At 40.0% G+C, this 24959-nt stretch overlaps 1 protein-coding gene across 3 annotated transcripts in view; it reads right to left on the bottom strand.

Moving 5' to 3' along the window:
* The window catches only part of c6h8orf34 (chromosome 6 C8orf34 homolog), a 148520-nt gene extending 128226 nt beyond the window's left edge, over positions 1 to 20294 (bottom strand). For all 3 annotated transcript variants that reach the window (XM_069191553.1, XM_069191554.1, XM_069191555.1), the window contains exon 1: positions 19863 to 20294. In XM_069191553.1, coding sequence (XP_069047654.1) covers positions 19863 to 19931 — 69 coding nt within the window. In that variant the 5' untranslated portion in view covers positions 19932 to 20294. The remainder of the gene's footprint in view (positions 1 to 19862) is intronic.
* Positions 20295 to 24959: the final 4665 nt, after the last annotated feature.

Below are 24959 nucleotides of genomic sequence, written 5' to 3'. Positions count from 1 at the left end.
AAAGTCACAGAAATTGAATGGAGTTGGTTGCACATAACGTTATTAAAATGGAGAAAAAATACCAATAAACTTGCAATACAAATCAATACAAAAAAATAAATCCTTCATCTTCAGCTACAAAGATTTATTTAAATTTGAATATAAGAATAAAAGAAAGTTGAATATTACTTAACGACCACCTCCTCTCCTTCATCTTCACATGCAGTGACCATTATCTTATTGATCTGAGAATCTCATGCACCTGTTTATTGAACAGTCTCAGGGAATCATCTATCCACTTGTTTCATTGCTGAGTATAAAGTCATCTGTCGGGGTTCCCTTGCCACATACCTTTCAGAAATTTGAATACTTGATGAGTCTCCTCATAATCTGATTCTGTTTAGATTTAAAGGGAACTGCAGTCCCATTTTCTCAGACCGGTTATTAAATCTTGGAAACATAATTGTTAGGAATCCCTGGTGAGAAGATACACGGATCCTGTGCAGACGCAGGCACGGGTGATAGATGAGGCAGGCGAACAAACCAGAACGAGAGGCAAGGTCGTAGTCAAAAGGCGAAAGGCAAGTCGTTATCCAGGAAGTTCACCGGTAGCAGACAGTCCGAGTCGAGAGGCGAGGAGCAAAGTCGAAAAGGCAGAAGGGGAATCCAAAAACCAGAATAAGCGAGGTACGGGGAAAAACGCCAGGTAGAGCTCTCAAGGAGTAGACTCAATACCGAGCAGTGGGAAGCAGGTGCAGATGGTTTAAATAACAGTGCGCACCGCAATGAGTGTGCGCAGGTGGTTTAACTCGTGCGGCGGCGTTTGTTGATAATCACCCGCTGCTGGGTCTGATTAGCTCGCTTACGCTTTGTCTTTGACTGCCTGGTTGTCGTGACAGTACCCCCCCCCTTCACGGGCGGCTCCCGACGCCCGAGACGGCCGATCGGGATAGTCCCTGTGGAAGTCACCGATTAGCGCAGGGTCCAAAATATCCCTCTCCGGAACCCAGGATCTTTCTTCAGGGCCATAACCCTCCCAGTCAACCAGATACTGAAGGGTACCGCGGTTCCATCTAGAGTCGAGGATCTTGTGGACTGTATATGCCTGGTGCCCCCGAATGCGACGCGGGGGTGGCGGGCGACGTTGGGGAGCCGCCAGAGGTGAGCGGTAGAAGGGTTTCAGGAGGGAGACGTGGAAAGACGGGTGGATTTTAAGGGTGGGGGGAAGTGCAAGACGGAAGGTAACTGGGGTGATCCGGGAGAGTATCCTGAAGGGGCCGATATACCTAGGCCCGAGCTTCTTGGAAGGCAGGTGTAGAGGTAGGTTCCTTGTTGAAAGCCAAACAAACTGGCCTCTGCGAAAACGGGGGGCTGGTCTGCGGTGTCGGTTTGCGAATTTGGCCTGGCGCTGGGATGACTTGGTGAGAGCTGTCCTCGCCATTCTCCAGGTCCTGCGCAGCTTGGAAATATATTGACGCACCGACGGCACCGCCGTGTCCGGAGGGTTGGTAGGAATGAGAGTGGGTTGATAACCTAGAGAGCAGAGGAAGGGAGAGAGACCTGTGGAGGAGGAGGTAAGAGAATTATGGGCATATTCTGCCCAGGGAAGTAGCGATGACCAGTCATCCTGCGAGTTGGAGGTGAAGGCTCTCAAAAAGGTAAGGAGGCTTTGGTTGGTCCGCTCCACCTGACCATTGGCCTCAGGATGATAACCCGAAGTCAGAGATACATGGGTCCCTAAAGCTTGGCAGAACGCTTTCCAAAAGGCCGAGACAAATTGAGGTCCCCTGTCTGAGACCACATCGTTGGGCAACCCATGTATCCGAACAACCTGTTGCACAAACAGTGATGCCATTTCCTGGGCTGTGGGCAATGCTGGGAGGGGGACGAAATGGGCTGCCTTGGAAAAACGATCAGATATCACCAAGATTACTGTATGGCCTTGACTGCAAGGAAGGTCCGTAATGAAATCCACAGCTATGTGGGACCAAGGGCGGTGTGGGATCGGAAGAGGGTGAAGGAGACCGGTCTTCTTGGCACGCGGAGTCTTGATCCTGGCACAGACCGGGCAAGCTCGGACGTACTCTGCAACATCTGATCGCATGGAAGGCCACCAGAAATCTCTGGTGAGTAGGTCCAGAGTGCGTCTGCACCCGGGATGGCCTGCAAACCGAGAGTCATGCCCCCATTGCAGGACAGCAGAACGCAAGTTGTCCGGTACAAAAAGCTTATCCGGGGGGCAGCACACAGGAACTATAGCTCCCTTGAGGGCACGTCTGATCTGATCTTCAATAGAGCAGTGGATCGCCCCGAGGATTCTGTTAGGTGAAATGATTGGTTCCGGTGTGTAGTCCAGATCCTGGGGATCATGGAGCCGAGAGAGAGCATCAGCCCTCCCATTCTTCGAGCCAGGTGTATAGGTGATCACAAAATTAAATCGAGAAAAGAAAAGAGACCAACGGGCCTGACGGGAATTGAGGCGTTTGGCCGACTGAATGTAGGCCAGGTTCTTATGGTCCGTGATAATGACAAAGGGGTGATGAGCCCCCTCCAACCAGTGTCTCCATTCCTCCAAGGCCAGCTTGATAGCCAAGAGTTCACGATTACCAACATCATAATTAACCTCAGCAGGGGAGAGTTTCCTCGAAAAGAAGGCACAGGGATGTGGAATCTGCTTATCCCCGTGGCGCTGGGAGAGGACCGCCCCAACCCCATAGGCTGAGGCGTCCACCTCCACTATGAATGGCTGAGAGGGATCCGGGTGTCGTAGAAAAGGTGCCGAACTGAAGAGTTGTTTTAAGCGTAAAAATGCCTGGTTAGCCTCCGGGATCCATTTACCCAAGCCTGGTCGATTGCGGGTTAGAGCGATGATAGGCGCCACGACGGAGCTAAAGTTCCGGATGAAACGTCTATAAAAGTTGGCAAAACCTAGAAAACGTTGAATTTGCTTTAAGTTACGAGGGGCTGGCCAGTCATTGATGGCCGCCACCTTAGCAGAGTCCATTTCTACACCAACTGAGGAAATGATGTAACCCAGGAAGTGAATTTTAGAAGCATGGAAAACGCACTTCTCAAGCTTGGCGTAGAGTTTGTTGTTAATGAGTCTAGTCAGGACCTCCTGGACGTGGTGGACATGATCCCTAGGGTTGGCAGAAAAGATGAGGATATCATCCAGGTAAACCAAAACAAAATCCCCAATAATGTCCCTAAAGATGTCATTCATGAATGACTGGAAGACAGCCGGGGCATTAACAAGACCAAAAGGCATCACCTGATATTCATAATGTCCATGGGTGGTCATAAAGGCCGTCTTCCACTCGTCCCCTTCCCGTATCCTGATTAGGTTGTAAGCCCCCCGTAGATCTAATTTCGAGAAGATGGAGGCTCCCCGTACGGACTCCAAAGCAGCTGGAATTAAAGGCAGGGGGTAACGATGTTTGACCGTAATGGAGTTCAGTCCTCTGTAATCAATACACGGTCGCAAGGAGCCGTCCTTCTTTCCAATAAAGAAAAAGCCCGCACAGGCTGGAGAAGAGGAGGGACGAATGAATCCTGACTCCAAAGCCTCCTTAATATAATCTTGTAAAGCCTGGTTCTCTGCCTGAGTGAGAGGGTAGATCCGTCCTTTGGGTGGAAGGGTTCCCGGAAGCAACTCTATAGCACAGTCACAGGTACGGTGAGGTGGAAGCGAAAGAGCCTTCTGCTTATCAAAGGCCTGTTTCAGATGCCTGTATTGGGGCGGGATGGTAGAGTGCTCCTCCATAAAGGTTACTGCAGCAGCAACCTTAACCGGCTGACGACAACAGTTGACATGACAGGAGTGGCTCCAGGCAATGAGCTCGTTCTTGTCCCAGGAGATGTGGGGATCGTGCTTCTTGAGCCAGGGAAGACCCAGGATTACCGGGTAGGCAGGCGAGTCCAGGAGAAGGAGTGAGATTTCTTCAACATGAGTTGCACCAACTGATAGAGAGAGAGGGACGGTCTGCCATGTAATCCGTCCAGGTGCAATCGGGGATCCATCCAGAGCTTGAATACAGATTGGGGGTGAGACCGGAGCCAGGGGAATATCCCACTTCTTAGCAAAAGTGACATCTATAAAGTTCCCCGCTGCCCCTGAGTCAACAAAAACCAAAAGGGGAAGTTGTGCGTCAGCCCAAGAAATTTCAGCTGGGAATAAAGGGCCTGATGAGGTTTGAGAAAAAACAGCACTACTGACTCTAACAGTAGGCTGTGGAAGGGTTCGAGAGGGATAAGGGGGTCTCAAGGGACAAGCAGAGAGAAGGTGATCAGGTGCAGAGCAATAGAGACACAGTCCCTCCCGACGGCGCCTTTCCTTTTCTTCCGAGGAAAGGGGTGCATGATGCCGAGTGGGCACCGTGGGGGTAGTACTTTCAGGACGGCCAGGACTGCTTCCATCATGACTCTCTGCTCTCCGCAGCCGAATGCGGGTGTCCAGTTCAACCACCTGAGCGATTGCCGATTCGAGAGAGCGGTTGCGAAGTGGCGAGAGCACCAGGTGGTCCTTTAGATCTTCAGAGAGACCCTTACAAAAAAGGCAAATCAGGGCTTCAGGGTTCCAGTCAGACTCCGTGGCGAGGGCTTGGAAGTCAGCCACATAATCATTCAGAGATCCACCACCCTGACGAAGCGAGGCGAGCCGGAGATGAGTCAGGTCCGGGTTGACTGGAGAAAAACGTGCCTGGAGCTGGTCAGCAAAAAGCTGGAAATCAGCAAACTGAAAGTCTCCCCTAGCAAGCAACACAGCTGCCCAGTCCAGAGCCTTGCCAGTGAGCAAGGAAAGGGCGAAACCGATCTGCTCCCGGGGAGAAAAAAAAAACTCAGGATGCAACTGGAAAGTCAAGGAGCATTGCGCAATAAAACCCCTACAGCCCGCGGTGTTGCCGTCATATCTTTCCGGGAGAACAAACGGTGAGGCTACGGGAGAGGTGGGCGGGGTTACCGGGATTGGAGCAGTGGTCTGTGCTGGAGGCGAAGGGACAGGGGAGGGCGGAAGGCTAGCGACGTGATTGGAGAGAATGTGAAGCGAAGATTGAAGCTGGGTGAGAGCTTGGGAATGGCGATTAAAAAGTGAGCCAAAAGCTTGTGCGTCCGCGGGATCCATCTTTAGGCTCGGTATTCTGTTAGGAATCCCTGGTGAGAAGATACACGGATCCTGTGCAGACGCAGGCACGGGTGATAGATGAGGCAGGCGAACAAACCAGAACGAGAGGCAAGGTCATAGTCAAAAGGCGAAAGGCAAGTCGTTATCCAGGAAGTTCACCGGTAGCAGACAGTCCGAGTCGAGAGGCGAGGAGCAAAGTCGAAAAGGCAGAAGGGGAATCCAAAAACCAGAATAAGCGAGGTACGGGGAAAAACGCCAGGTAGAGCTCTCAAGGAGTAGACTCAATACCGAGCAGTGGGAAGCAGGTGCAGATGGTTTAAATAACAGTGCGCACCGCAATGAGTGTGCGCAGGTGGTTTAACTCGTGCGGCGGCGTTTGTTGATAATCACCCGCTGCTGGGTCTGATTAGCTCGCTTACGCTTTGTCTTTGACTGCCTGGTTGTCGTGACAATAATAAATTAATTGATAATATTGCAACATTTTTACAAGTAAGTAGTAAGTAGTATTTGACAGCAAAGTCAAAATATTTCCATTGGATAAAGAGATGTACTGTATTCACAAGCCTGCTTGTTTACAATTGCAATGGGGCTGCTTCACCTCGCTGGGAATTGTGTTTCATTCATTCAAATGGCAGAGAATGACAGCAATATGGCACTGCACACTGGAAATATTGTCAAATTTGTGATGGAAATTGGAGGTTTTACACATTACTGTGTACATTTTACTTTCATTGTGGTTTAAAATGCGCTCATCAATGCCAGTTCTTTCTAACCCTGAAACATAAAAAGAGTTGCAATTCCCCTTTAAGATATTCAGTCACTTTAATCCACCTTTGAATAGCATTTCTTTTAGACACAGATTGAATCCAGTTTCTCTTCTTCTCTTTCCTTGTTTGGAGAGTTACAGTAAGTGCTCACTTTAATTTTCCTCATCACTTTCCCATATTCCCACAGGAAGAGAGTAATGACTCTTTCTTCAACATACCGCACTGTATGATTTGAAATGCTTCTTAGGTATTCCTAAAATAAAGCCAATGCATGCAGAATCCATAAGTGTCCATAAATGTCATACATGTCCCTGGGTGAAAATAAACTATTTATGCTAAAACAAACTACACTATGCATGTGTATTATACCATGACTTATTTTTCTAATGTGTTATGCATGTACAACAGATGTAATGTGTAATGTTTTGTGATGTACTGGATTCAGATATACAGTACAGAAGCAACGTATGCCCATGAACATTTTCCCCTTGGGGACAATAAAGTTTATCTTATTGTGATTTCCCCATATTCCTGTTTACATCAGATTTGGATATATTTACATGTTCGTGTCACTAATGGCTAAATTAAATTCATCCTTCTGGAGGGCATGTGGTTTAAATAGTCCTAATAAGCATGATAGTTGGTTAGATGTTTTTGTACAGAAAGACAGTATATATTGAGATGAACAAGAAGATTTTCATAAACTGGCTACTAGAATTTTAAACAAAGTTTGGGATCAGGTCAAATCCTAATCTCATCCAGGTCTTGCATCTACCTATATATACAGTGCCTTGCGAAAGTATTCGGCCCCCTTGAACTTTTCAACCTTTTGCCACATTTCAGGCTTCAAACATAAAGATATAAATTTTTTATTTTATGTGAAGAATCACCAACAAGTGGGACACAATTGTGAAGTGGAACGAAATCTATTGGATTTTTGAAACTTTTTTAACTAATAAAAAAATGAAAAGTGGGGCGTGCAAAATTATTCGGCCCCCTTGCGTTAATACTTTGTAGAGCCACCTTTTGCTGCGATTACAGCTGCAAGTCGCTTGGGGTATGTCTCTATCAGTTTTGCACATCGAGAGACTGAAATTCTTGCCCATTCTTCCTTGCAAAACAGCTCGAGCTCAGTGAGGTTGGATGGAGAGCGTTTGTGAACAGCAGTTTTCAGCTCTTTCCACAGATTCTCGATTGGATTCAGGTCTGGACTTTGACTTGGCCATTCAAACACCTGGATACGTTTATTTGTGAACCATTCCTTTGTAGATTTTTCTGAATGTTTGGGATCATTGTCTTGTTGGAAGATATATCTCCGTCCCAGTTTCAGGTCTTTTGCAGACTCCAACAGGTTTTCATCCAGAATGGTCCTGTATTTGGCTGCATCCATCTTCCCCTCAATTTTAACCATCTTCCCTGTCCCTGCTGAAGAAAAGCAGGCCCAAACCATGATGCTGCCACCACCATGTTTGACAGTGGGGATGGTGTGTTGAGGGTGATGAGCTGTGTTGCTTTTACGCCAAACATATCGTTTTGCATTGTGGCCAAAAAGTTCGATTTTGGTTTCATCTGACCAGAGCACCTTCTTCCACATGTTTGGGGTGTCTCCCAGGTGGCTTGTGGCAAACTTTAGACGAGACTTTTTATGGATATCTTTGAGAAATGGCTTTCTTCTTGCCACTCTTCCATAAAGGCCAGATTTGTGCAGTGTAAGACTGATTGTTGTCCTATGGACAGACTCTCCCACCTCAGCTGTAGTTCTCTGCAGTTCATCCAGAGTGATCATGGGCCTCTTGGCTGCATCTCTGATCAGTCTTCTCCTTGTCTGAGCTGAAAGTTTAGAGGGACGGCCAGGTCTTGGTAGATTTGCAGTGGTCTGATACTCCTTCCATTTCAAGATGATCGCTTGCACAGTGCTCCTTGGGATGTTTGAAGCTTGGGAAATCTTTTTGTATCCAAATCCGGCTTTAAACTTCTCCACAACAGTATTACGGACCTGCCTGGTGTGTTCCTTGGTCTTCATGATGCTCTCTGCGCTTTCAACAGAACCTTGAGACTATCACAGAGCAGGTGCATTTATACAGAGACTTGATTACACACAGGTGGATTCTATTTATCACCATCAGTCATTTAGGACAACATTGGATCATTCAGAGATCCTCGCTGAACTTCTGGAGTGAGTTTGCTGCACTGAAAGTAAAGGGGCCGAATAATTTTGCACGCCCCACTTTTCATTTTTTTATTAGTTAAAAAAGTTTCAAAAATCCAATAGATTTCGTTCCACTTCACAATTGTGTCCCACTTGTTGGTGATTCTTCACATAAAATAAAAAATTTATATCTTTATGTTTGAAGCCTGAAATGTGGCAAAAGGTTGAAAAGTTCAAGGGGGCCGAATACTTTCGCAAGGCACTGTAATTATCACTCTTCTTGCAGACTCCCTGCTCTCTAACTTCTCCCATGCAGCAACTCCCTGACTCATCCTTCATTAAGACAAGACTGTTTCTGGCAGCATGCTGTTCTCTTCAGACAGGTCAGGTACCCCAGTAAAGCTCACTATTCCAAACATGACTCCTATCCATCTTAATTAGATTTTGAGCTAGAAGCTTCATCAATGGCCTTAAATGAGTACTAACTACACACCTGAAGAAAGTTCAACAGCCAACATGTTGTTTCTTTCTGCATTTCCAAGTGGAATTAATCTTTACTTGTTCCTTTAGGATGTGACCAAAATCTGTATTATTTTGCTGCTTCTTTTTCTGCAAAGAATAAGTCTGCATGGTGTGCTTATGTTTTGTGAGCCATACCACTGTCTCGTATATGTGTAGCAAGCACTGAAGAAGGTAGAGCTGCATTACTGAAAAAAAACACAAATCAGTTTTATTTCAGTTTAAGCCCTGAAGTTTTTTTTGCTTAGATTCCTTTACTTCTCTGACCTACTGTATTATAAATCATCTCTGAATGTACTGGAGTTGAATTGTTGGTGATGATTCTAAATATTATATTTAACCCAGTTCTCTGTGGAATGAATGTACAGCAAAACCTATCGTCACACTACTGCATCTGATCCACTGCACAGCAAATAATAAGCCAGCTCACTGCTGTATATTTGATCAAAATAGATGCTGTAGCAATTTTTTGATGATGTTGGTATGAACATGGAATGTTATTGTCCATAAAGTGTTGTTAATGGCTGCCAGTGTTGTAGAAAAGAGTGTATCATTTGGACACAACACACAATTGACAGTCTCAAAATGTATTTTTGTAAAGAGAATGTAATACTGTATATAACTTATTAAAACTAGTATTTTATATGTGATGCTCTTATGTTACAGTAGTGTTATAAATCAAGAACAGCAGATCTTAGAATTGTGAAAGATCTAATGTCCTCATATGGGTTGGGAGAGAGGGCCTGAGGCTTATTTGAGATGGCAGATAACATCAAACAAATTTTGATCTGCCTATATAGTACTATCTAATCGTGATTTGGGGTGTTCTGTGTGTTTTTTGGAGGGTAAGGACATTGCCTCTTTGAAAAGATAGGGGAATTGGGGGTTGGGTTGGGGGAATGGGGGACAGATGGGAGAAAATGTTTTTGGGGCAACATTATAGTACATCATGAATCTGTTCTCCCTAAACCATCACAATGAATAATAAAAAATGAATCATAATCACTGATCATCAGTGATAAATGTTAATCAAGGAATACACAGGGTTTCTTGCAGTTCCATTCAACATGGCTCTAAAAAAGTTGATTTTCTGCGTAATTTCACACAAAAATACATACTTTTTTTATTTTTTATATTTTTCTTTCAGCAAATGTTTCAATTTAAGATGAAATCCCTCATGTCACTTTATAAACAAAAATATAGAAATATAGAAACAGATTTGACTTGCTGATTAAGGCGAGGCAACAAACTACTAATACAAAATGTTTTTATTATTTAAATCAAACGTATCTTTTGAAACAGACAGTTTCTTGCTCTTTCCCTTTAAATTAAAAAAGCATATTGAATTAACCTTATCAAAGATAAGCTTGCTTATAAGTGCCATATTCAAAATTGAACTTCAAATCCCATGTGTCTGAAATTTAACAAGAGACCACAGCACAGCAAAGTTTTCAAGAGCAAGTCATTGTTTCTGATGGGAAAGTGTTATCGGCTCCAGCTGAAGATATACAGCTGTGTTTGTCATACTACATACTAACTTTCAGTCATAACTAAAGAACATACTGTATACAGGATATCAGGCTGTGAAAGGCAAAATCTATTTCCTGATCTAAAACTTTGTGAAATGGCCCCTGGATTGAAAATGCTTCCAGAAACATTATCTTGTAGGAGTTACTTAAATTATCTACCCTTCACTTATATTTCTTACTGCTTGACTGTTTCTTACCATCTGTGTGAGAGATTTTTTGGTGTGCTTTACATGTCCTGTTCAATTTCTATTCCACTACTAGCTGCCTGTTCTTGTAAAATTACCTTCTGGAATGACTGCTCTAAAATGATTACCAAGAACATGCTCAGGGAAAATAAATTAGCATTTGTTAATTTGGTAAGGGAGAGATTTTGAAAGAGTAACTGTCTGCTGGATTACATGGTATATCAAACTATATTTATAGCAGAAAATAGCAAATAAAAATGGGATGTAATAAGAAAAAACAGTTAACTCACAAAATCTGATAATGCCTTTAAATTGTCCTTTTGCTTACTTCCTTTGATGAACAGGCATCTAATTCAGAATACAGCCCCACCTTGCTCTCTATCAACCAATTTAGACTCCTGTTTGCCACAACTCTTAGATGAAGCAGTTACAAATAATGTATATATACTTTCCAAAACAACCTTTATGTGGCATTACGCGAGGGCGTGCCCAGCGTGGAGGCGGAGCTCTGGAGGAAGGGCGACGCCTCGCCTTTGTGATCCCAGCAGTCCGGCTTCTAGATAAAGAGCCACAGCTGGGCGGGTCCTATAAAGGCACACTGGACCTCCTGACAAGACAAGCAGGTGCACTCCTGGGTGGGGGAGGAGTTTACACCGGCAGAACCAGAGGGGATTGTACTCATGTAAGGTTTTCTTTTTTTTTTTTTGTCTGTCCCATAACGCACAAAGTTCTTGTTTCTTTTTCCCATACGTGCCCTGCTCACCAGACTGGACCCTGTTAAATAGGTTAAGTTCAGTCTGGTCGCCGCTGTGCTAGTGGTTCTTTTTTTTTTCCAGGCTGGACCCCGTTAAATAGGGTAAACCCTGCCTGGAGGTAACGTGGAGCAGCAATACACTTTCTTTTTGTCTTTTGTTGTTGCATTTTTTTCAATGATTTCTTTTTTTGTCCTTGCCAACTTTTGGCATTTTTTAACGGTGTGCGCCTGTGCGGTCTGAGATTTGAATAATGATGTTAAAACCTGAGGCATTAACATATTCAATCTACAGTATAAATGACTGCTGTGCAACAATGTATAGCAATAACAATATTAAAGTGTTTCAGATCAAACTGGATCTCAAACACAAAGTCATCTTTCTCTGTCGTCGCATTCCCAATCCTTCCCAAGAAACAGCAGTAAGTCTGGGCAGGAATACAATCATTGATTGCTCTATAAAATCTCTCACTGTGAGCAGCTCCTTCAATACATATCATATTGGGTTTATGCTCTACACTTGGGCTGATTTCACTGATTATTTCTGTGTAAATATAAATATCCTCATTTAGTTTCTGTGCACACAGTGTGAACTTGAATTATTGAACATTCAATAACATGCAAGCCCCTCTTACCCTAGAGAACACAAAACTTCAACTTGGAATTTAACATATTAAGTAACACACAAACACAGTGTGTTTATAAATATCTGTTTATAAATGAAAACCACTAGAATACAGTGAAAGCTAGAGTGTTGTTTTTCTAAATGGTCCAGGCGCCCCAGAGGAAAGATATTTCTGGTCATGAAGCTCTTCATACAGAAGGTATTTCTTAGAGGATGTGCCAGTCTGGCTTCAAATTTGCTTCTGTCTCTTTTCAAATAAAAATAAGATTCTTCTTATTGTTTTTCTTGCAGATTTCTTGAAGATTTCCTTATCTATAGTAGCAAACAGCCACCCAAGGAAAAAAGGAAACCCCTTTCACTTTTTATAGTGGAAAACTGCAGAAGTAAAGGAAGAATTGTAAAGAATGTTTCCAAACTGTTGTCATTATGTCAGCATGATTCTTACCATCTACTTCCTTTGTACTACAGTACAAGTAACAGAACCTGTGCCCACAAGAGCACACTGCACACTAGAACTTCTGAACACACGGTCATTCCAGGACATTGTAGCATACAAGGACAAACAGCACTTCAACTTATCAACTGAAGAAAAACAAATGTGTAAGTGCCATTATTTCAATAGAACTACCCTACACCATGAACATTTTCCAAACCTCTACTTACACTGACCAACTTTCTATGTAATTACACACCCACGATGATTCCTGGTTTTCCATGGTAAATTCAGATCTCATGTGGGGCAGCATCCGTTTTACCTTTGCAAAGAGACCAAGCATTTCCCTGATGCTCAAGGAGAGACACCCTAAAAGCTCTCTAGGGTTCTTTTCTGCAAATGCTTAAAATACTCAGAATCTGCATTTTTGAATTACCATGTACTGCCTCACTAAATCTCCATGTCTATCATTAAAAAAGATGAATATCTATTGTAGTATAAGGTGCACAGATTTTCTAATATGATGTGAAACAATTCATGTCCCTTAGGTTGAGTTTCGACACCGTCATATTAATGTACAATTTTATGTTCTGCACACAAAAAGATAGGGCGGGAAATGGGTGTGCTTTGACATCTGAGCACTATACTATACTTGTATTTTGAAGAAATATTAGCATAAAGACACATAATACCTAGGTAAATGGTCAACCATTTAAATTACATGGTGGAAATCCCATGCAGGCAGACTCTAGTGAAGCATTTAAATATTAGAAAAAGATAGCTGTAAAGGTACTGTAAACCTGGTATCCTGTATGTTATTAGCTGAAATTGCTTTACATTTGTAGATCACTTCTGTTCCAGGCTGAATCCAGTAAAGTGTGTGACTTATACATTATATACCGTAAGTGTATGTTTAAGACATTCCTTGACGCACAGACTCAGAATTTGTGTGCTTGTAAAAACGACTCCCTTTTGTTAATAAAATGATTCATGGCATTTTTAGGAAGACAAAAGCTCAGCGTGCCCATGTGATAAATGTGTATTTAACAGTCTTCTTCTATTAGTTCCTTCAGAGTGGAGCTTTTATGAAGCAGCATATGAGGGTTGCTGGGAACATCTAATTCCTTTCCACTGTCCACAGTATCACAGGCACAGCTTTGCTTTTAGCTGTTTAATATGCAGGTTTTGTTTTTCAGTTCATTTACAGCTAGATGTTTGAAATGAACTGGAAAATCAAGAATCGTTAAATAATCTTTTAATACATGATAACAGTGCTTCTTAACTTAAAAAAAAAAACATACTGTACATGCCAATATCTCGGGAAGAATAGACCATAGAGGCCTGGTTCAGGGATTAAACTGAAGCTAACCTCTGGGGTTTCAAGTCTGAAACATCAGATTTATTTATTTCTTATTCTGAAAAAAATAAACAACAAAACATTCTTCGTTTACTGCCTTTAAGAGTAAAATTTTATACAAACGAGCACATGAAAAGACCCAGAATTTTTAGGGATTTCACCTTCTCATAGATACTATACATTGCATAACAATCACAGTTTCCAAACCACTTATTTTACTTTGTAAACCAATATTTCAAAGGTGTCTTTAAGGAGAGGTTTGAGGTGTCCAAAATATATCCACGAGAAGTATTCAAATAGCCTCATTTCATAGCTAGCTGCAGTTTTATCCCTGACATGCTTAAAAAGCATGGCAATGTCAAAAAAGCATGACAATGTTAAAAAGAAAAATAATGGGCCTTTTTATCTAAGTAGTGTTTACTGACCCAAATATGTCAATTGAAACAAAAAACATGACACATACAAAACAAACCACAAACTCCAATCAATTCATCCAATCAATTCAGAACAGTGAACAAACTAAAAGCAGCACACGGTGAACTCATACTTTATATGGTCCTGGAAAGAAGTCTTGCATTTTGCCAGAAATGCACCGAAAAGTCTTCATTTTGCTCCCATCTGTGCCACTTCCTGAAGCACTTCCTGTCCACAATCAGGCATGACAGCACATCGCAGGCCTCGCACTTGCAGGGTGTTTTGTTGTGAACTTTGCCCTTGAGGCACAATAAAGCACCGTATTTGTGCCCAGCAGCGGCTTTCTCACAAGGGTCAACCTTCACCCCCTTTGTAATGGATTCAAATCTTCTTCACTTGGTCTCTTCCATCTGTCCTCAGATTCCCAGCTTGTGGAGGCGGGTGTGCTTGCTCTCCTGAGCGCTGCAGGTCGTGCAGGTGGGTATGGGTTGCTATATGGAGAACTGCTCGCCTCTTTTCAACAGAGAAACATCAGGACTCTGACTGCCTGAGGGAGTGGGGGTTTCTTCAATGTCCTCAGTGAAAACAAAAATCAATTTAGAATAAAAGAAGGAATGAGACTCAGCAACAGGCAGTAACACTCTAGACAATCTGGCTGGCAGAATGAAAGCACCTCACTTTCTTTGCTTCTCCCTTTACTGGGAGGTGACAAACATAGGAGAACACTTCCATTTGTACAGTTTACAGTATAAAGTATACAGTATTGAGCTGAACACAGTGGCTCTGCAGACAAAAGGGTTCTTCCAAGTCTGGCAGGAATAATTCAAGTCCGTTATCTTTAATGCCGGGTAACAAAGACACACCCTAGCCTGTGAAAAAATCCCAAACTTTGGAAAAGTCTGTGTAATGGAAAAAAAATATGGAAATATAAAAACATTTTTTCAACATCACAGATGGTAGTATTTAAAAAGTGTCACAAAATATATTTTTTTTCCTTTGGGTATTGTGTAGGTACAGTACGCTCTTTCTACTGTAGAGAGTCTGTGGAATATGTGCATCAATAGCCAGTCTCATCATTTACATTTTACAGACCACTTTGATAATCATCCCACCCTAAATCTCTAATGGTCAAATCTCAGTAATTTACAGCTATATTCACATATTACGGTAGCATCTTTTGGGAGAAGTATTGAAGACCTTTTTTAGGTAATATCTCATAGGTGGTAAGGTGCAAGAGAAATCATTCTTCACTGTTTTACAAGTTGGAAGCATGGCTTTTGACAATGTGGCAAGTCTTTGCTTTTGTAATTTTTTCCACTGTATAAAAACAAACTTTTCACTTTATGGTGTTGACCCGTAATGCAAAGTACAAAAAATGTATTGATTATACACAACAGTTTGACATTATACACATTTTTACTAATAAGGGCTTGTCAGGAAAATAGAAAGCAGGATATAACATAAACTACAATAAATTATGTCAAAGAATTTCCAGAAATTAGAAGAATATGACCATCTCTTCCTATCTCACTTCCTACAGTATATAACCTGAATGCCTAAAAAGTTAAGAAAGAAAGTCTTTAGTCTAAGGTTTCCATAATGGAGGAAATCAGAATTTCCTGAAGCTCTCTTGTTCTGACATGTCACCTGGTTCTTTTTCTTCTTCTTTCCATTTCCCTGGTGCTTCTCTTTCTCCTTTCCTGTCTTGTCCTCTCTCCTCTACTTCGCCTGTATCTTCTCATGCTGTCTTTCTGTGTGTTGAAAGTTTATTCTTTATCACAACTAACCAAACTAATTCACCACCACATTTCCTTTGATGTTATCTCTCAGCCCACCTGCGGCTCAGTTAACATCTAGGCTTCTACTCATTTTCTTTTTACCTTTTTATGGCCTCTTACTGTAAGTCATAACAACACGGATACACCATTTTTGGCTGTCATATCAAACCATGTGGGCCATAGAAGTCCAACCTGTGGTCTTTATCCTACAGTTCTGCAGAAGTATGATGGAACATACTTTTTAAGAACAATGAAAATGTATCAATCTTGCTTGTAACTAAAATCTTTAATAATTACTTAAATAATGTATTGTAATGAACTGAAAAGGTCTAAAATCTAAAACTGTGTAACAAAAATGCCTACAGAACACATCAATCCTAATTATGAAATTTGAAATTTGAGTAATATGGATATCTTTACAAAACCATTTGGTGCTGTAAATATAAAGAAAGCAAAAAGAGCTGTCTGTCCAGCTTTATAGCTGATTATAAGTGATTTTTCATACAATGAAAGCCACTTGCTCACAGGTGATATGCTCTAGTACTTCCCAAAAACATAGCTTAAAAGAAGCCCTCAGAATTTGTGATTTGGAAAGCTAGGTAACTAAAAACACAGAAGTTCTGTAAATCTTCATACTGAAGCCTTTTCAACACAGTAGGCTTAAACATTTGACATTGCATTTTTTACTTCTTAAATCCACAAAACTTGTATAAAACACAATCAGTTTAGGCACTGTTTACTTAACTCCCAATTTTAATCATATAAAAACAAACAGCAGTTTAATTGTAGCATTTTTTATGATCACACTAAATCAACTCAAGGGTTGTCAAGATCAGGGGTTTTCAATCCTGTTCCTGGAGGAGAGCTGTGTTTTTTGTTTTTTTGATCCAGTCTAGTTCTTAAACACAGGCTATTTGATTTCAATTTTACTGTTTGATGCCTTTTTTTAACAAATTTGTGAATGACATTAATGACATTTGAATCTGGCACCTACAATTAAAATTCACAACTGCTCCCATGTTAAAGGAAATGTGAACAACTGGACATCAGCAGCAAAAAAAAAGTATCCATTCACTGTGGGAGCACTGCATACAGTGCATTATTATTCCCACACGTTTATCATAAATCAGTTATGGGTTAAGGGATTATTAGTCAGAAATAAAGGGCAATGATGAATTGGCAAATTAAAGAAAGAGTACGTAACGTTTCTGTGTACGGAAGTTTTGTGTTCTGTAATTACTCCAGCTAGGATATTTTGAAATCAAGACCCGAGTGCAGAAGTACAGTAGTCTAAACAAGCAAGCTAAGCAAGTTACAAACATCATATGACACCAATGATTAAGGGCCCAGCTGGAACAAAAAACAGCCAGCAGGGAGGTACAGTACTCTGGGGCAAGGAGTCAGAATCACTGGTCTAGACACACAGGCTTACAGCACCATTACATTTATTTCTGGATTTGATTAATTTTATCAAATAAAACACAAAGCACTTCTAAACCTTTAGTAAGCAAGAAAATCATGATTGATTCTGAACGTAAGGAAAGTTGGAGATTGTATAAATAACCCTGCAGTAAATATAAAGTCCCACTTGAACTCTACGCTCTTCTAATAGCTTGTGGAGGAAACTGTCTACTGTCTACTGCGTACTGTTCACTTTGCTTAACCTTGCATAAGGTGTACCTGTATTTCTGTTTGCCAAAGTTTTCCTTTAATAGGCGCAGATTCAGTGGCCACAAAACACGGTCCTGGGGGACCCCTTGTCCTATGGTTTTTGATCCCTTTGCCTGTGGTAACAAGCGTTCTTAAAGGGGGACTGCAATGCTAGTTTTCTATTTCAGGGTTAGAAAGAATCAGCATTGTTGAGTAATTTTCAAACCATTATAAAAGTAAACTATACACAGTAACTTGTAAAACCTCCAATTTACATCACAAAATAGACAAAATTTCCAGGTATGCACAGCACCATATTCTACGAGGCAACAAAACATCCGGTGACATGATGCAGCCCTGTTGCATTGTAAAGAAGCGGGCTTGTGAATTCATCTCTTTTAATCCAATAGAAATATTGCTCTCGACTTGCAGACAGTTTTACTGAAAAATACTACTTATTTGTTAACTCTGCATGCAGAGTATGTTGGAACATTTCTGCAGTGAAATATCTGCTGCACAAACTGTATTTATTTGTTTATCACATGACAGTACACATTACATTAATCATTATGGTGACTAGTGAAGGGCTGGTTCATGTCACAAGTCATGCAAACTCTTGATCTCGCCCATGGAGAAAACAGGGGTTTGCAAACACATGGAGACTTTCAGTACTTTCACAAAATTTACATCAATTTATTTTGTTCCAGAGATTTTATAACTGTCTGAGAAATTGGGACTGCTGTTCCTCTTTAACATCTGTAAAAATTGTGTATTAAGTAAAATATAGGTGTATTGTTTTTTGCTTTCAGGTCCTAAAACATTGATTGAGGTGTCTTTCTGACATTAAGAACTTCCTTAATTCAGGTGTACTACCTGGAAGATAAGCACCTGGGCCTCTAGAGAAGAAAAAAACTCTAATTGTGGTTGGTATGATACTGTGTATTGTCATTCTCGCCTGTGTCTTTTCATCGTAAATTGATCATCTGTTTGGGCAATATTAAAAAGCAAACTCTTAAAAGCAAGTTAAGGAAAGACTGCTTAAAATTCTTTATGATAAAGATGTAGAAATCTATGCTAGAATCTGGGTATGTTTGAAACCAATTAAAGAGTGCAGGAACAGCTCAACAAGCAAGACGGCATCAATTAACACTGGCAACTTGAGTTCAACTAGCATGCAAACCAGAAGGCACACAGTTTCTCAACACCAGGAAAGGGAAAGACTTGCTCTAAATCAAAATCCATCCAGGATTGCAGGACCTAAACCCCAGTGCGCATGGTGCAGAAAACATCAGGACAACATGTCATTTCAAGCCCACTATGATCAAAAATAATTTCATGATCTGTCCGAATTTTACGAGATATATGCCTATCAGTTACTGTATAATTCCTTTTTGCACCACTTATGACTGAAACTGCTTTGCATTTTATAATGTCATGGCACAGGGGCTGGGGTATCTGTGGCAAAGGGCTTTTCAGTCCAAGAATATCAGGAGGGGAAAGCCTGTTCATCCTTAAGCAGCTTGTTCGGATAAAAGTGCCTTTTTATCGCTTTCTCCAATTTGTAAAAAATAACTCGTGTGCGCGGAATAAACAATAATATGCTGTAATAAACAATTTGCTTTAGAGGTTAACCTACAGCACGAAGTCCACCCAAGTATCCGTAAACTCGCAGTTGAGGCTTTCCTGGACACTTGAAAAATAGAGCAGACAATCATTTACAACGAAGACGCACCTGAAAGAATTATATTAAAGTATCGCGTTGTGTTGAAAAGTTAAAATAATCCGTGTTGAAGAAGACTCGGAAGTTAATCTAACGCATTAAACCATGGTATAACAAAAGCAATTGTGTACTACTCAAGGTTCTAGTCACATTATTTTAACTTATTTATACATTATTTAATCTAGAAAACAGATTTTCTCGTCATACAAATATGCGTGCGACTTTCAATTCATCTGCATCAATCTCTTTATTCCGTAATACACAATGCGCTTCGGTTTGGTATAATCGGTTAAAATTACCCCCATGAGAATAGCCTACGGTAAATGTAAATTTCATTAACGCGAACCTTTTCTGAGCTGGTTTGTCGTTTGTCACTCTTACAAACCGCAGCATAAAGGCTAACAGAGCTGTCGCTAAAAACACCTTTATGATTTTCATACTTAAATACTTAAGGGATCAGATTGCACTGTTACAGTCAAGAAGAGCTTTTCACCGTGGATTCTTTGATAATTGCATTTACAATGCTATTCAAACCACTGCAGGCGCATGAAATGCATGGATTTCTTTAGCAAACAGCGACAACCTTTAGAATGTCACTAGGTGAAAAGAGTACGGTATCTAAAATATACCATACCCTACCTCAGTAATCCTATACAAAACAAACTAGTATATTAACCATAAGCTTTCACCAAATGATTTGGATAAAGTAATCACAATAATGTACATTAACACTATGTACTGTACTTGTTGGATATACAGTACTGTATAAAACGGGACATTTTCATTCAGGAAACCTTTCCGATTTGCAATATAGGGAATACTGACGAATCACAGCACATACTGTAGTTACCGCTTACATACTGAGGTTTCTGTAAAAGTCTTACCTCGAAGAGAGGTCCAATTTTATTCTTTTCCAGGTAAGCTTGAATTCTTGATTGCTGATGAGACGCCATACAGGAAAAGTAGGATATCTTGTAATTGCTGTTTAACTACACTTTGCCAAAAAGGACTTAGCCGAATGTAATTTTATACATGCGTCTTTAGGGTTTTAAAAACAGACAGGCCAGTAGAATTCAGTCTTAAAAATAAGGCGTAACCAGGAAGGCTCGAAACATCGAAAACGGAGGTGTCAGGAGCTTCGAGTTTGTTTAAGTGAAGTACACATTGTATAAAGTGGAGCGCAGTGAGTGCTGCTCTTGGTTACTGTACCACGGGCATTTCTGTCTTTGCTATTGAAACGCTACTCCCTAGCGACGGCTTCGCTCTTGAAGCCAATGGTAAAGATGGTTATTCGACAGTGAATAGAAATCTCCTGCTTGTTGGCCGTTAGTAGAGACAGCAACAGGGAAAAGGAACTCCTCCTCTTTTCCTCGTTTACTGATAAAGCCACTTTGTAACTATAGTGATTCGGTAATTCGAACTGTGCATGATAAGAGCTCTCACAAGTTTGATTAGCTGTGCACCTCTAACATTATTAAATAATCATTTTCTCCATCGGAATCCATTTGGTAGTAGCTGCTGCTGTTTGGCTTTTAATCACAAAAATACAGTTAATTTCAAAAGCAGGAGAAAAGAGTGTATTTAAAACATATTGTAGGTATTGATAAAAATATGCGTTTATGTGTTCTCGGGTACAGTAGTTAGCAAGGAAAATCCTTTTTGTGCTGACAAACGAGGTTCAGTCTTGCTGAATTCTTTGTCAGTGGCGTTTTTTCTACATAAGAATGTGCCCTTATTGAACCTCCAAACAAGCTGAGTGTTAGTCACGAGCTAGCTCAAATTGTTTACAAAGCAACATTTCTTATCGCACGGAAAAAAATATCTGCCGCAGTCCTTTTTTCTACAGGACAAAAATTATGATGATGCAGCTCAGCAACCTTTTCAGCAGACATCCAGAACTGCTAACTGCTTAAATGTTTTTAAATGTTTTTAAACAAACATCCCACTTTGGAAATGTGAAAAGTATTTGTAAATCTACTGCCAGCTGCCGGGTGCTAATGTTATTGGACCTGAATGTGCTTAATATAAAATTTTGAATGAGGTCGTGGAAGCACCTGTATACAGTATGTTACCCAAATACAAAACAAAATCCAGCAATAATATAATGATGTATCAAAACATTTTATTAACATTTTAAAAAATAAAACATGATTTTGTTGCCACTACACAACAGGAATAAGCCCTCTTTTTAGCAATTGCAGATTCACACAATCTGAGCATTCTGTTACACAATGTCTACAACGTTTCAGCTTCTACATTCCATCCTAAACATCTCTGAATTTCTTATGTGACCCTTAACACAGGTAAAGAGGAAATGAGAAAGAACATCAGGTTTCAAAACAGACAAGCTGATGGAACATTCTTTAATCCCGTTGAAGAGATACATGGCGCCATTGGCAGAATCAATTATTTTGGGAGAAAGTAAGGATGCAGTGAACACAAATAAAAGTGCACATTCCAATATTTACTGTACAGTATGTAGTATAAATCTTAGATCTAGTGTTCCCAATTCACGTCCTTAAGACTCCACGTGGTTTCATTCCTTTTCTACTCTCAGTCTTGTAATTGAACTAATGGCAATGCTTTAATTGATTTAAACATGTAAGTTATTAGCTGTTAAATACATACTGTATAACTATAACATTTAGTTTAGAGATTTCTTCCTTTTGCAACACAAAAGAAAGAAATTGTGATGATGAGAAAACTGTGCAGGAAAAAGACAGCAAAAGTCTTCTTTTATAGTTTTTCAAAGAAAATACATATGTTCTTCTTAGAAGTAGTTTTAACTAGAGTATATGTAAGATTTATCCTTGGATACAAAAGGGAGGTTTTATGCTAGTGTGGCAGAGAAAGATGTAGTCTTCTACCCCCAGTATATCAAACAAGGTTGTTAGTGGCAGTGAAAAGGAATTGCTGGTGATCGTTTACAGTAATATCATCAGAGACAGCCATCAGACTATGATGATGGTTGTACAATAGCATAAATAATTTTCTGTTGTGAATACATGTACTTTTGTAACATTTCTCTGGGTGTGGTCCCTACACTTTTAAAGACCGCATTAATTATTTGAATATTAAAGTACCTTGGATTGGCTTTGATTGTGATGTAATGAACTACTGACCAATTTCTAATTTATCATTCATATCCTTATTCCCTATTCCTATTCCTATGGCTCACATGATAATAGCTCATTTTTCTGTTTGACTATTGCAGTCCATTTTTCTCAATAACCATAGCACTGACACTGCTCTTGTGAGGGTTGTGAATGATTTTCTTGTTGCCTCTGACTTGGGGACTATAAGTATTTCTATGCTCCTTGATCTTATTGCAGCTTTTGATACAGTACTGTATGTCTTTCAATGTTGCTCTAATGCTTGCAGACATTCTTGTCTATCTATAGGACTGTATTTACAGTAACTACTTCCACCTACAATATATCTGATTGGCAGGCAGCATCTTGTTTTCCTTGGTCCTCATAAATCCCTCATAACCCCAGTTAATCATGGTGTGCCTCAAGGTTCAGTTTTGGGCCCATTGCTTTTTATTATTTATATGCCTCCTCTTGGTCCTATTAGATGCAAAGATGGTATTTAAGTTTTCATTTTTATGCCGATTGTATATTGTGTATACACAATTGTATAGAGTGTATATTAAAACCTCTTCCCCCTCTGATCTCCATTGTTTGTCTCTTGCCTGTGTAACTGAAAAAAAAGTTCCATATGAGATAATAAGTTATATGTTATGGTTTATGTAATTACATTAATATATTTATATGTACAATATATTATGATATATATTTGCCTATGTATAAAAATAAATACCTGTATATTTTTAGAGTGTAACCTGAATAAGAATATCACACATTCTGTCACCATGTTCTCACTTTACACTTTTTTTTTTCATGTCAAATCACATTAAATATAACTGGACAAACTCAATTTTATTCAGTATTATAACATGATCATTAGCATGTACATCCACATATCCATTGCTTTGGTGTCCAGAGTCTGATTGGATCATGTGTAATATTTGCGTAGTATCGGTGAATCACTGTGTGGACTTCGTGGACTGTTTGATGTTCCAGGAAATTGAAGGAGCGCATCTTGATTAACAATGAAAAAAGAATCAATGAATTTCAGTCTTTAATGAAAAGTGACCAGCTTAGCCTAAGTAAATTATGCAGTGATAAGAGGAGACTAATGGCCCTTAGGATACAGTACACTTATATGACACAACTTGTATATACTGTATATATTGACTCATTACCATAGAAGAAGAGTATCAGTCTCTTCTCGCTATCCTACTTAAGCACTTCTAAAGGAAGGTTTTGTAATCCTGTCTAAACAAACTATTTCATGTTGAGAACTACTTCACAGAGAGAATCATTCTTGCAGCGATTCCTGTGGTTCTCAGAATGAGCCCAGCTTGTTTGTGTTTTTCCTATTCTGGCGTTACCTACTGACAACAAAGGAGGGAGGCACAAAAAAGCCAAAGGAAACAAGTTTGGGGTTATGCTTCTATGTTATCAACTGTGAAATGTTGGTCTCTTCCCACATCATTTCATTTTACGCATGTAATAGTCAGGATAATGGTTAAATCAATATCAAATTTAATTTTTGTATTTTGTCAATGGGATTAAAAAGTAACATAAAATCTATCTCTATAAAAGAACTGTCGTATTTAGAATCCTTCTTTGTATAATTTTGCAAATCAATCCAGAATGCTTTAACAACAGGACATAACCAAAACTCAGGTTGTAAAGTTTCTGAGCTGCTTTCACAGTTATCATCTACAGTATATTAATTTTGAATCTATGTACAATAAGGGTCTCCACAGAGGAAATTCAATGAACAATTTTGTACAACCACCCTTAACCATATTGGTTATACAATATTTACTCGACATCATCCATATTTTATTGCAATCATTTTGTCTCCCAAGCAAGGTGTTCCAAAGTAATTTGAATGACAAAATATTGCTAGCTGGCAAAAGTGATCTTAAATAATTATTGCCTACATTGTTTTATTAGTCAAATTACCTTATTTTCATTCACTCTTGACAGCCAATCAGTTAATTAATTAATATAGTTCAGGTGGGTAGCCGCGTCAGCATGCATAGTCTGCAAAGGAAGAAGTAATAGGTTTATTCCATGCTGAAAAGAGAAGAAAGAAAACACAACGTTTCAGCTGTGGAGCCTTCTTCAGGTGTGTGAATGTACTGTAATTAGATCTTCATGGAAGTTTCAATAAAGGATGGAGATAACCTTGTCTAACTATTACTATTGGATAACGATTGTCTTGTAATTCAACAGCTCTTGGACATATAAAAGTAAAAAGAACTGTTGAATTGAGAGTATTCTTAGTGTAATGAAACTGTAGGTTTAAACTTTGCTTTTTTGTGGGTTTGACTTTAAATGATAAGTGATTGAGTGTAAAGATAGAGTACATCTGAAGAATGTTGGATTTTTTAGAAATCTTCCTCATACTGATGAAAGTGAATTGAAAAAGTTCTGAATGCACTATTAATTTCTCTTCTCTGAGAAAGTGAATTGAAGTGTGCTTGACAGAGAATCTTATATGTATTTTTATGCTTAAATAGTCATGTAAGATTTAGAATTATGGTACACAATGATAGTACAGGCCAAAAATAAGATTTTTTTTCTAAGGTCAAATTTAATTCAGTTTTACAGCATTAAAAGATCTATATCATATATGCAGTCCTGTTCATTTTTGATTTTCACAACAGGGTTCTGGTCCTCCACAAACATGCGATCACTTAATTTATTTATTAAATGGCTCAAAACCCTAAATAAAGTATTGTCATATTGGCTCTGCTTATACTTGACTGAGAAGAGCAGTCCGTGACAGTCAGGTGAACCTACAGGTAGGTGCAAGATGAAGCAAGCAGGCAGGCAAGCCAAATTCAAAAGGCAAAGTCGAAAACACAAAGTTCGAGGGTGGAAAAAGGCGTGTAGAGCACT

The sequence above is a fragment of the Lepisosteus oculatus genome, chromosome 6, assembly GCF_040954835.1.
Source record: "Lepisosteus oculatus isolate fLepOcu1 chromosome 6, fLepOcu1.hap2, whole genome shotgun sequence".
Classification (NCBI taxonomy): Eukaryota; Metazoa; Chordata; class Actinopteri; order Semionotiformes; family Lepisosteidae; genus Lepisosteus; species Lepisosteus oculatus.
This window is presented reverse-complemented; position numbering and strand designations above follow the sequence as displayed.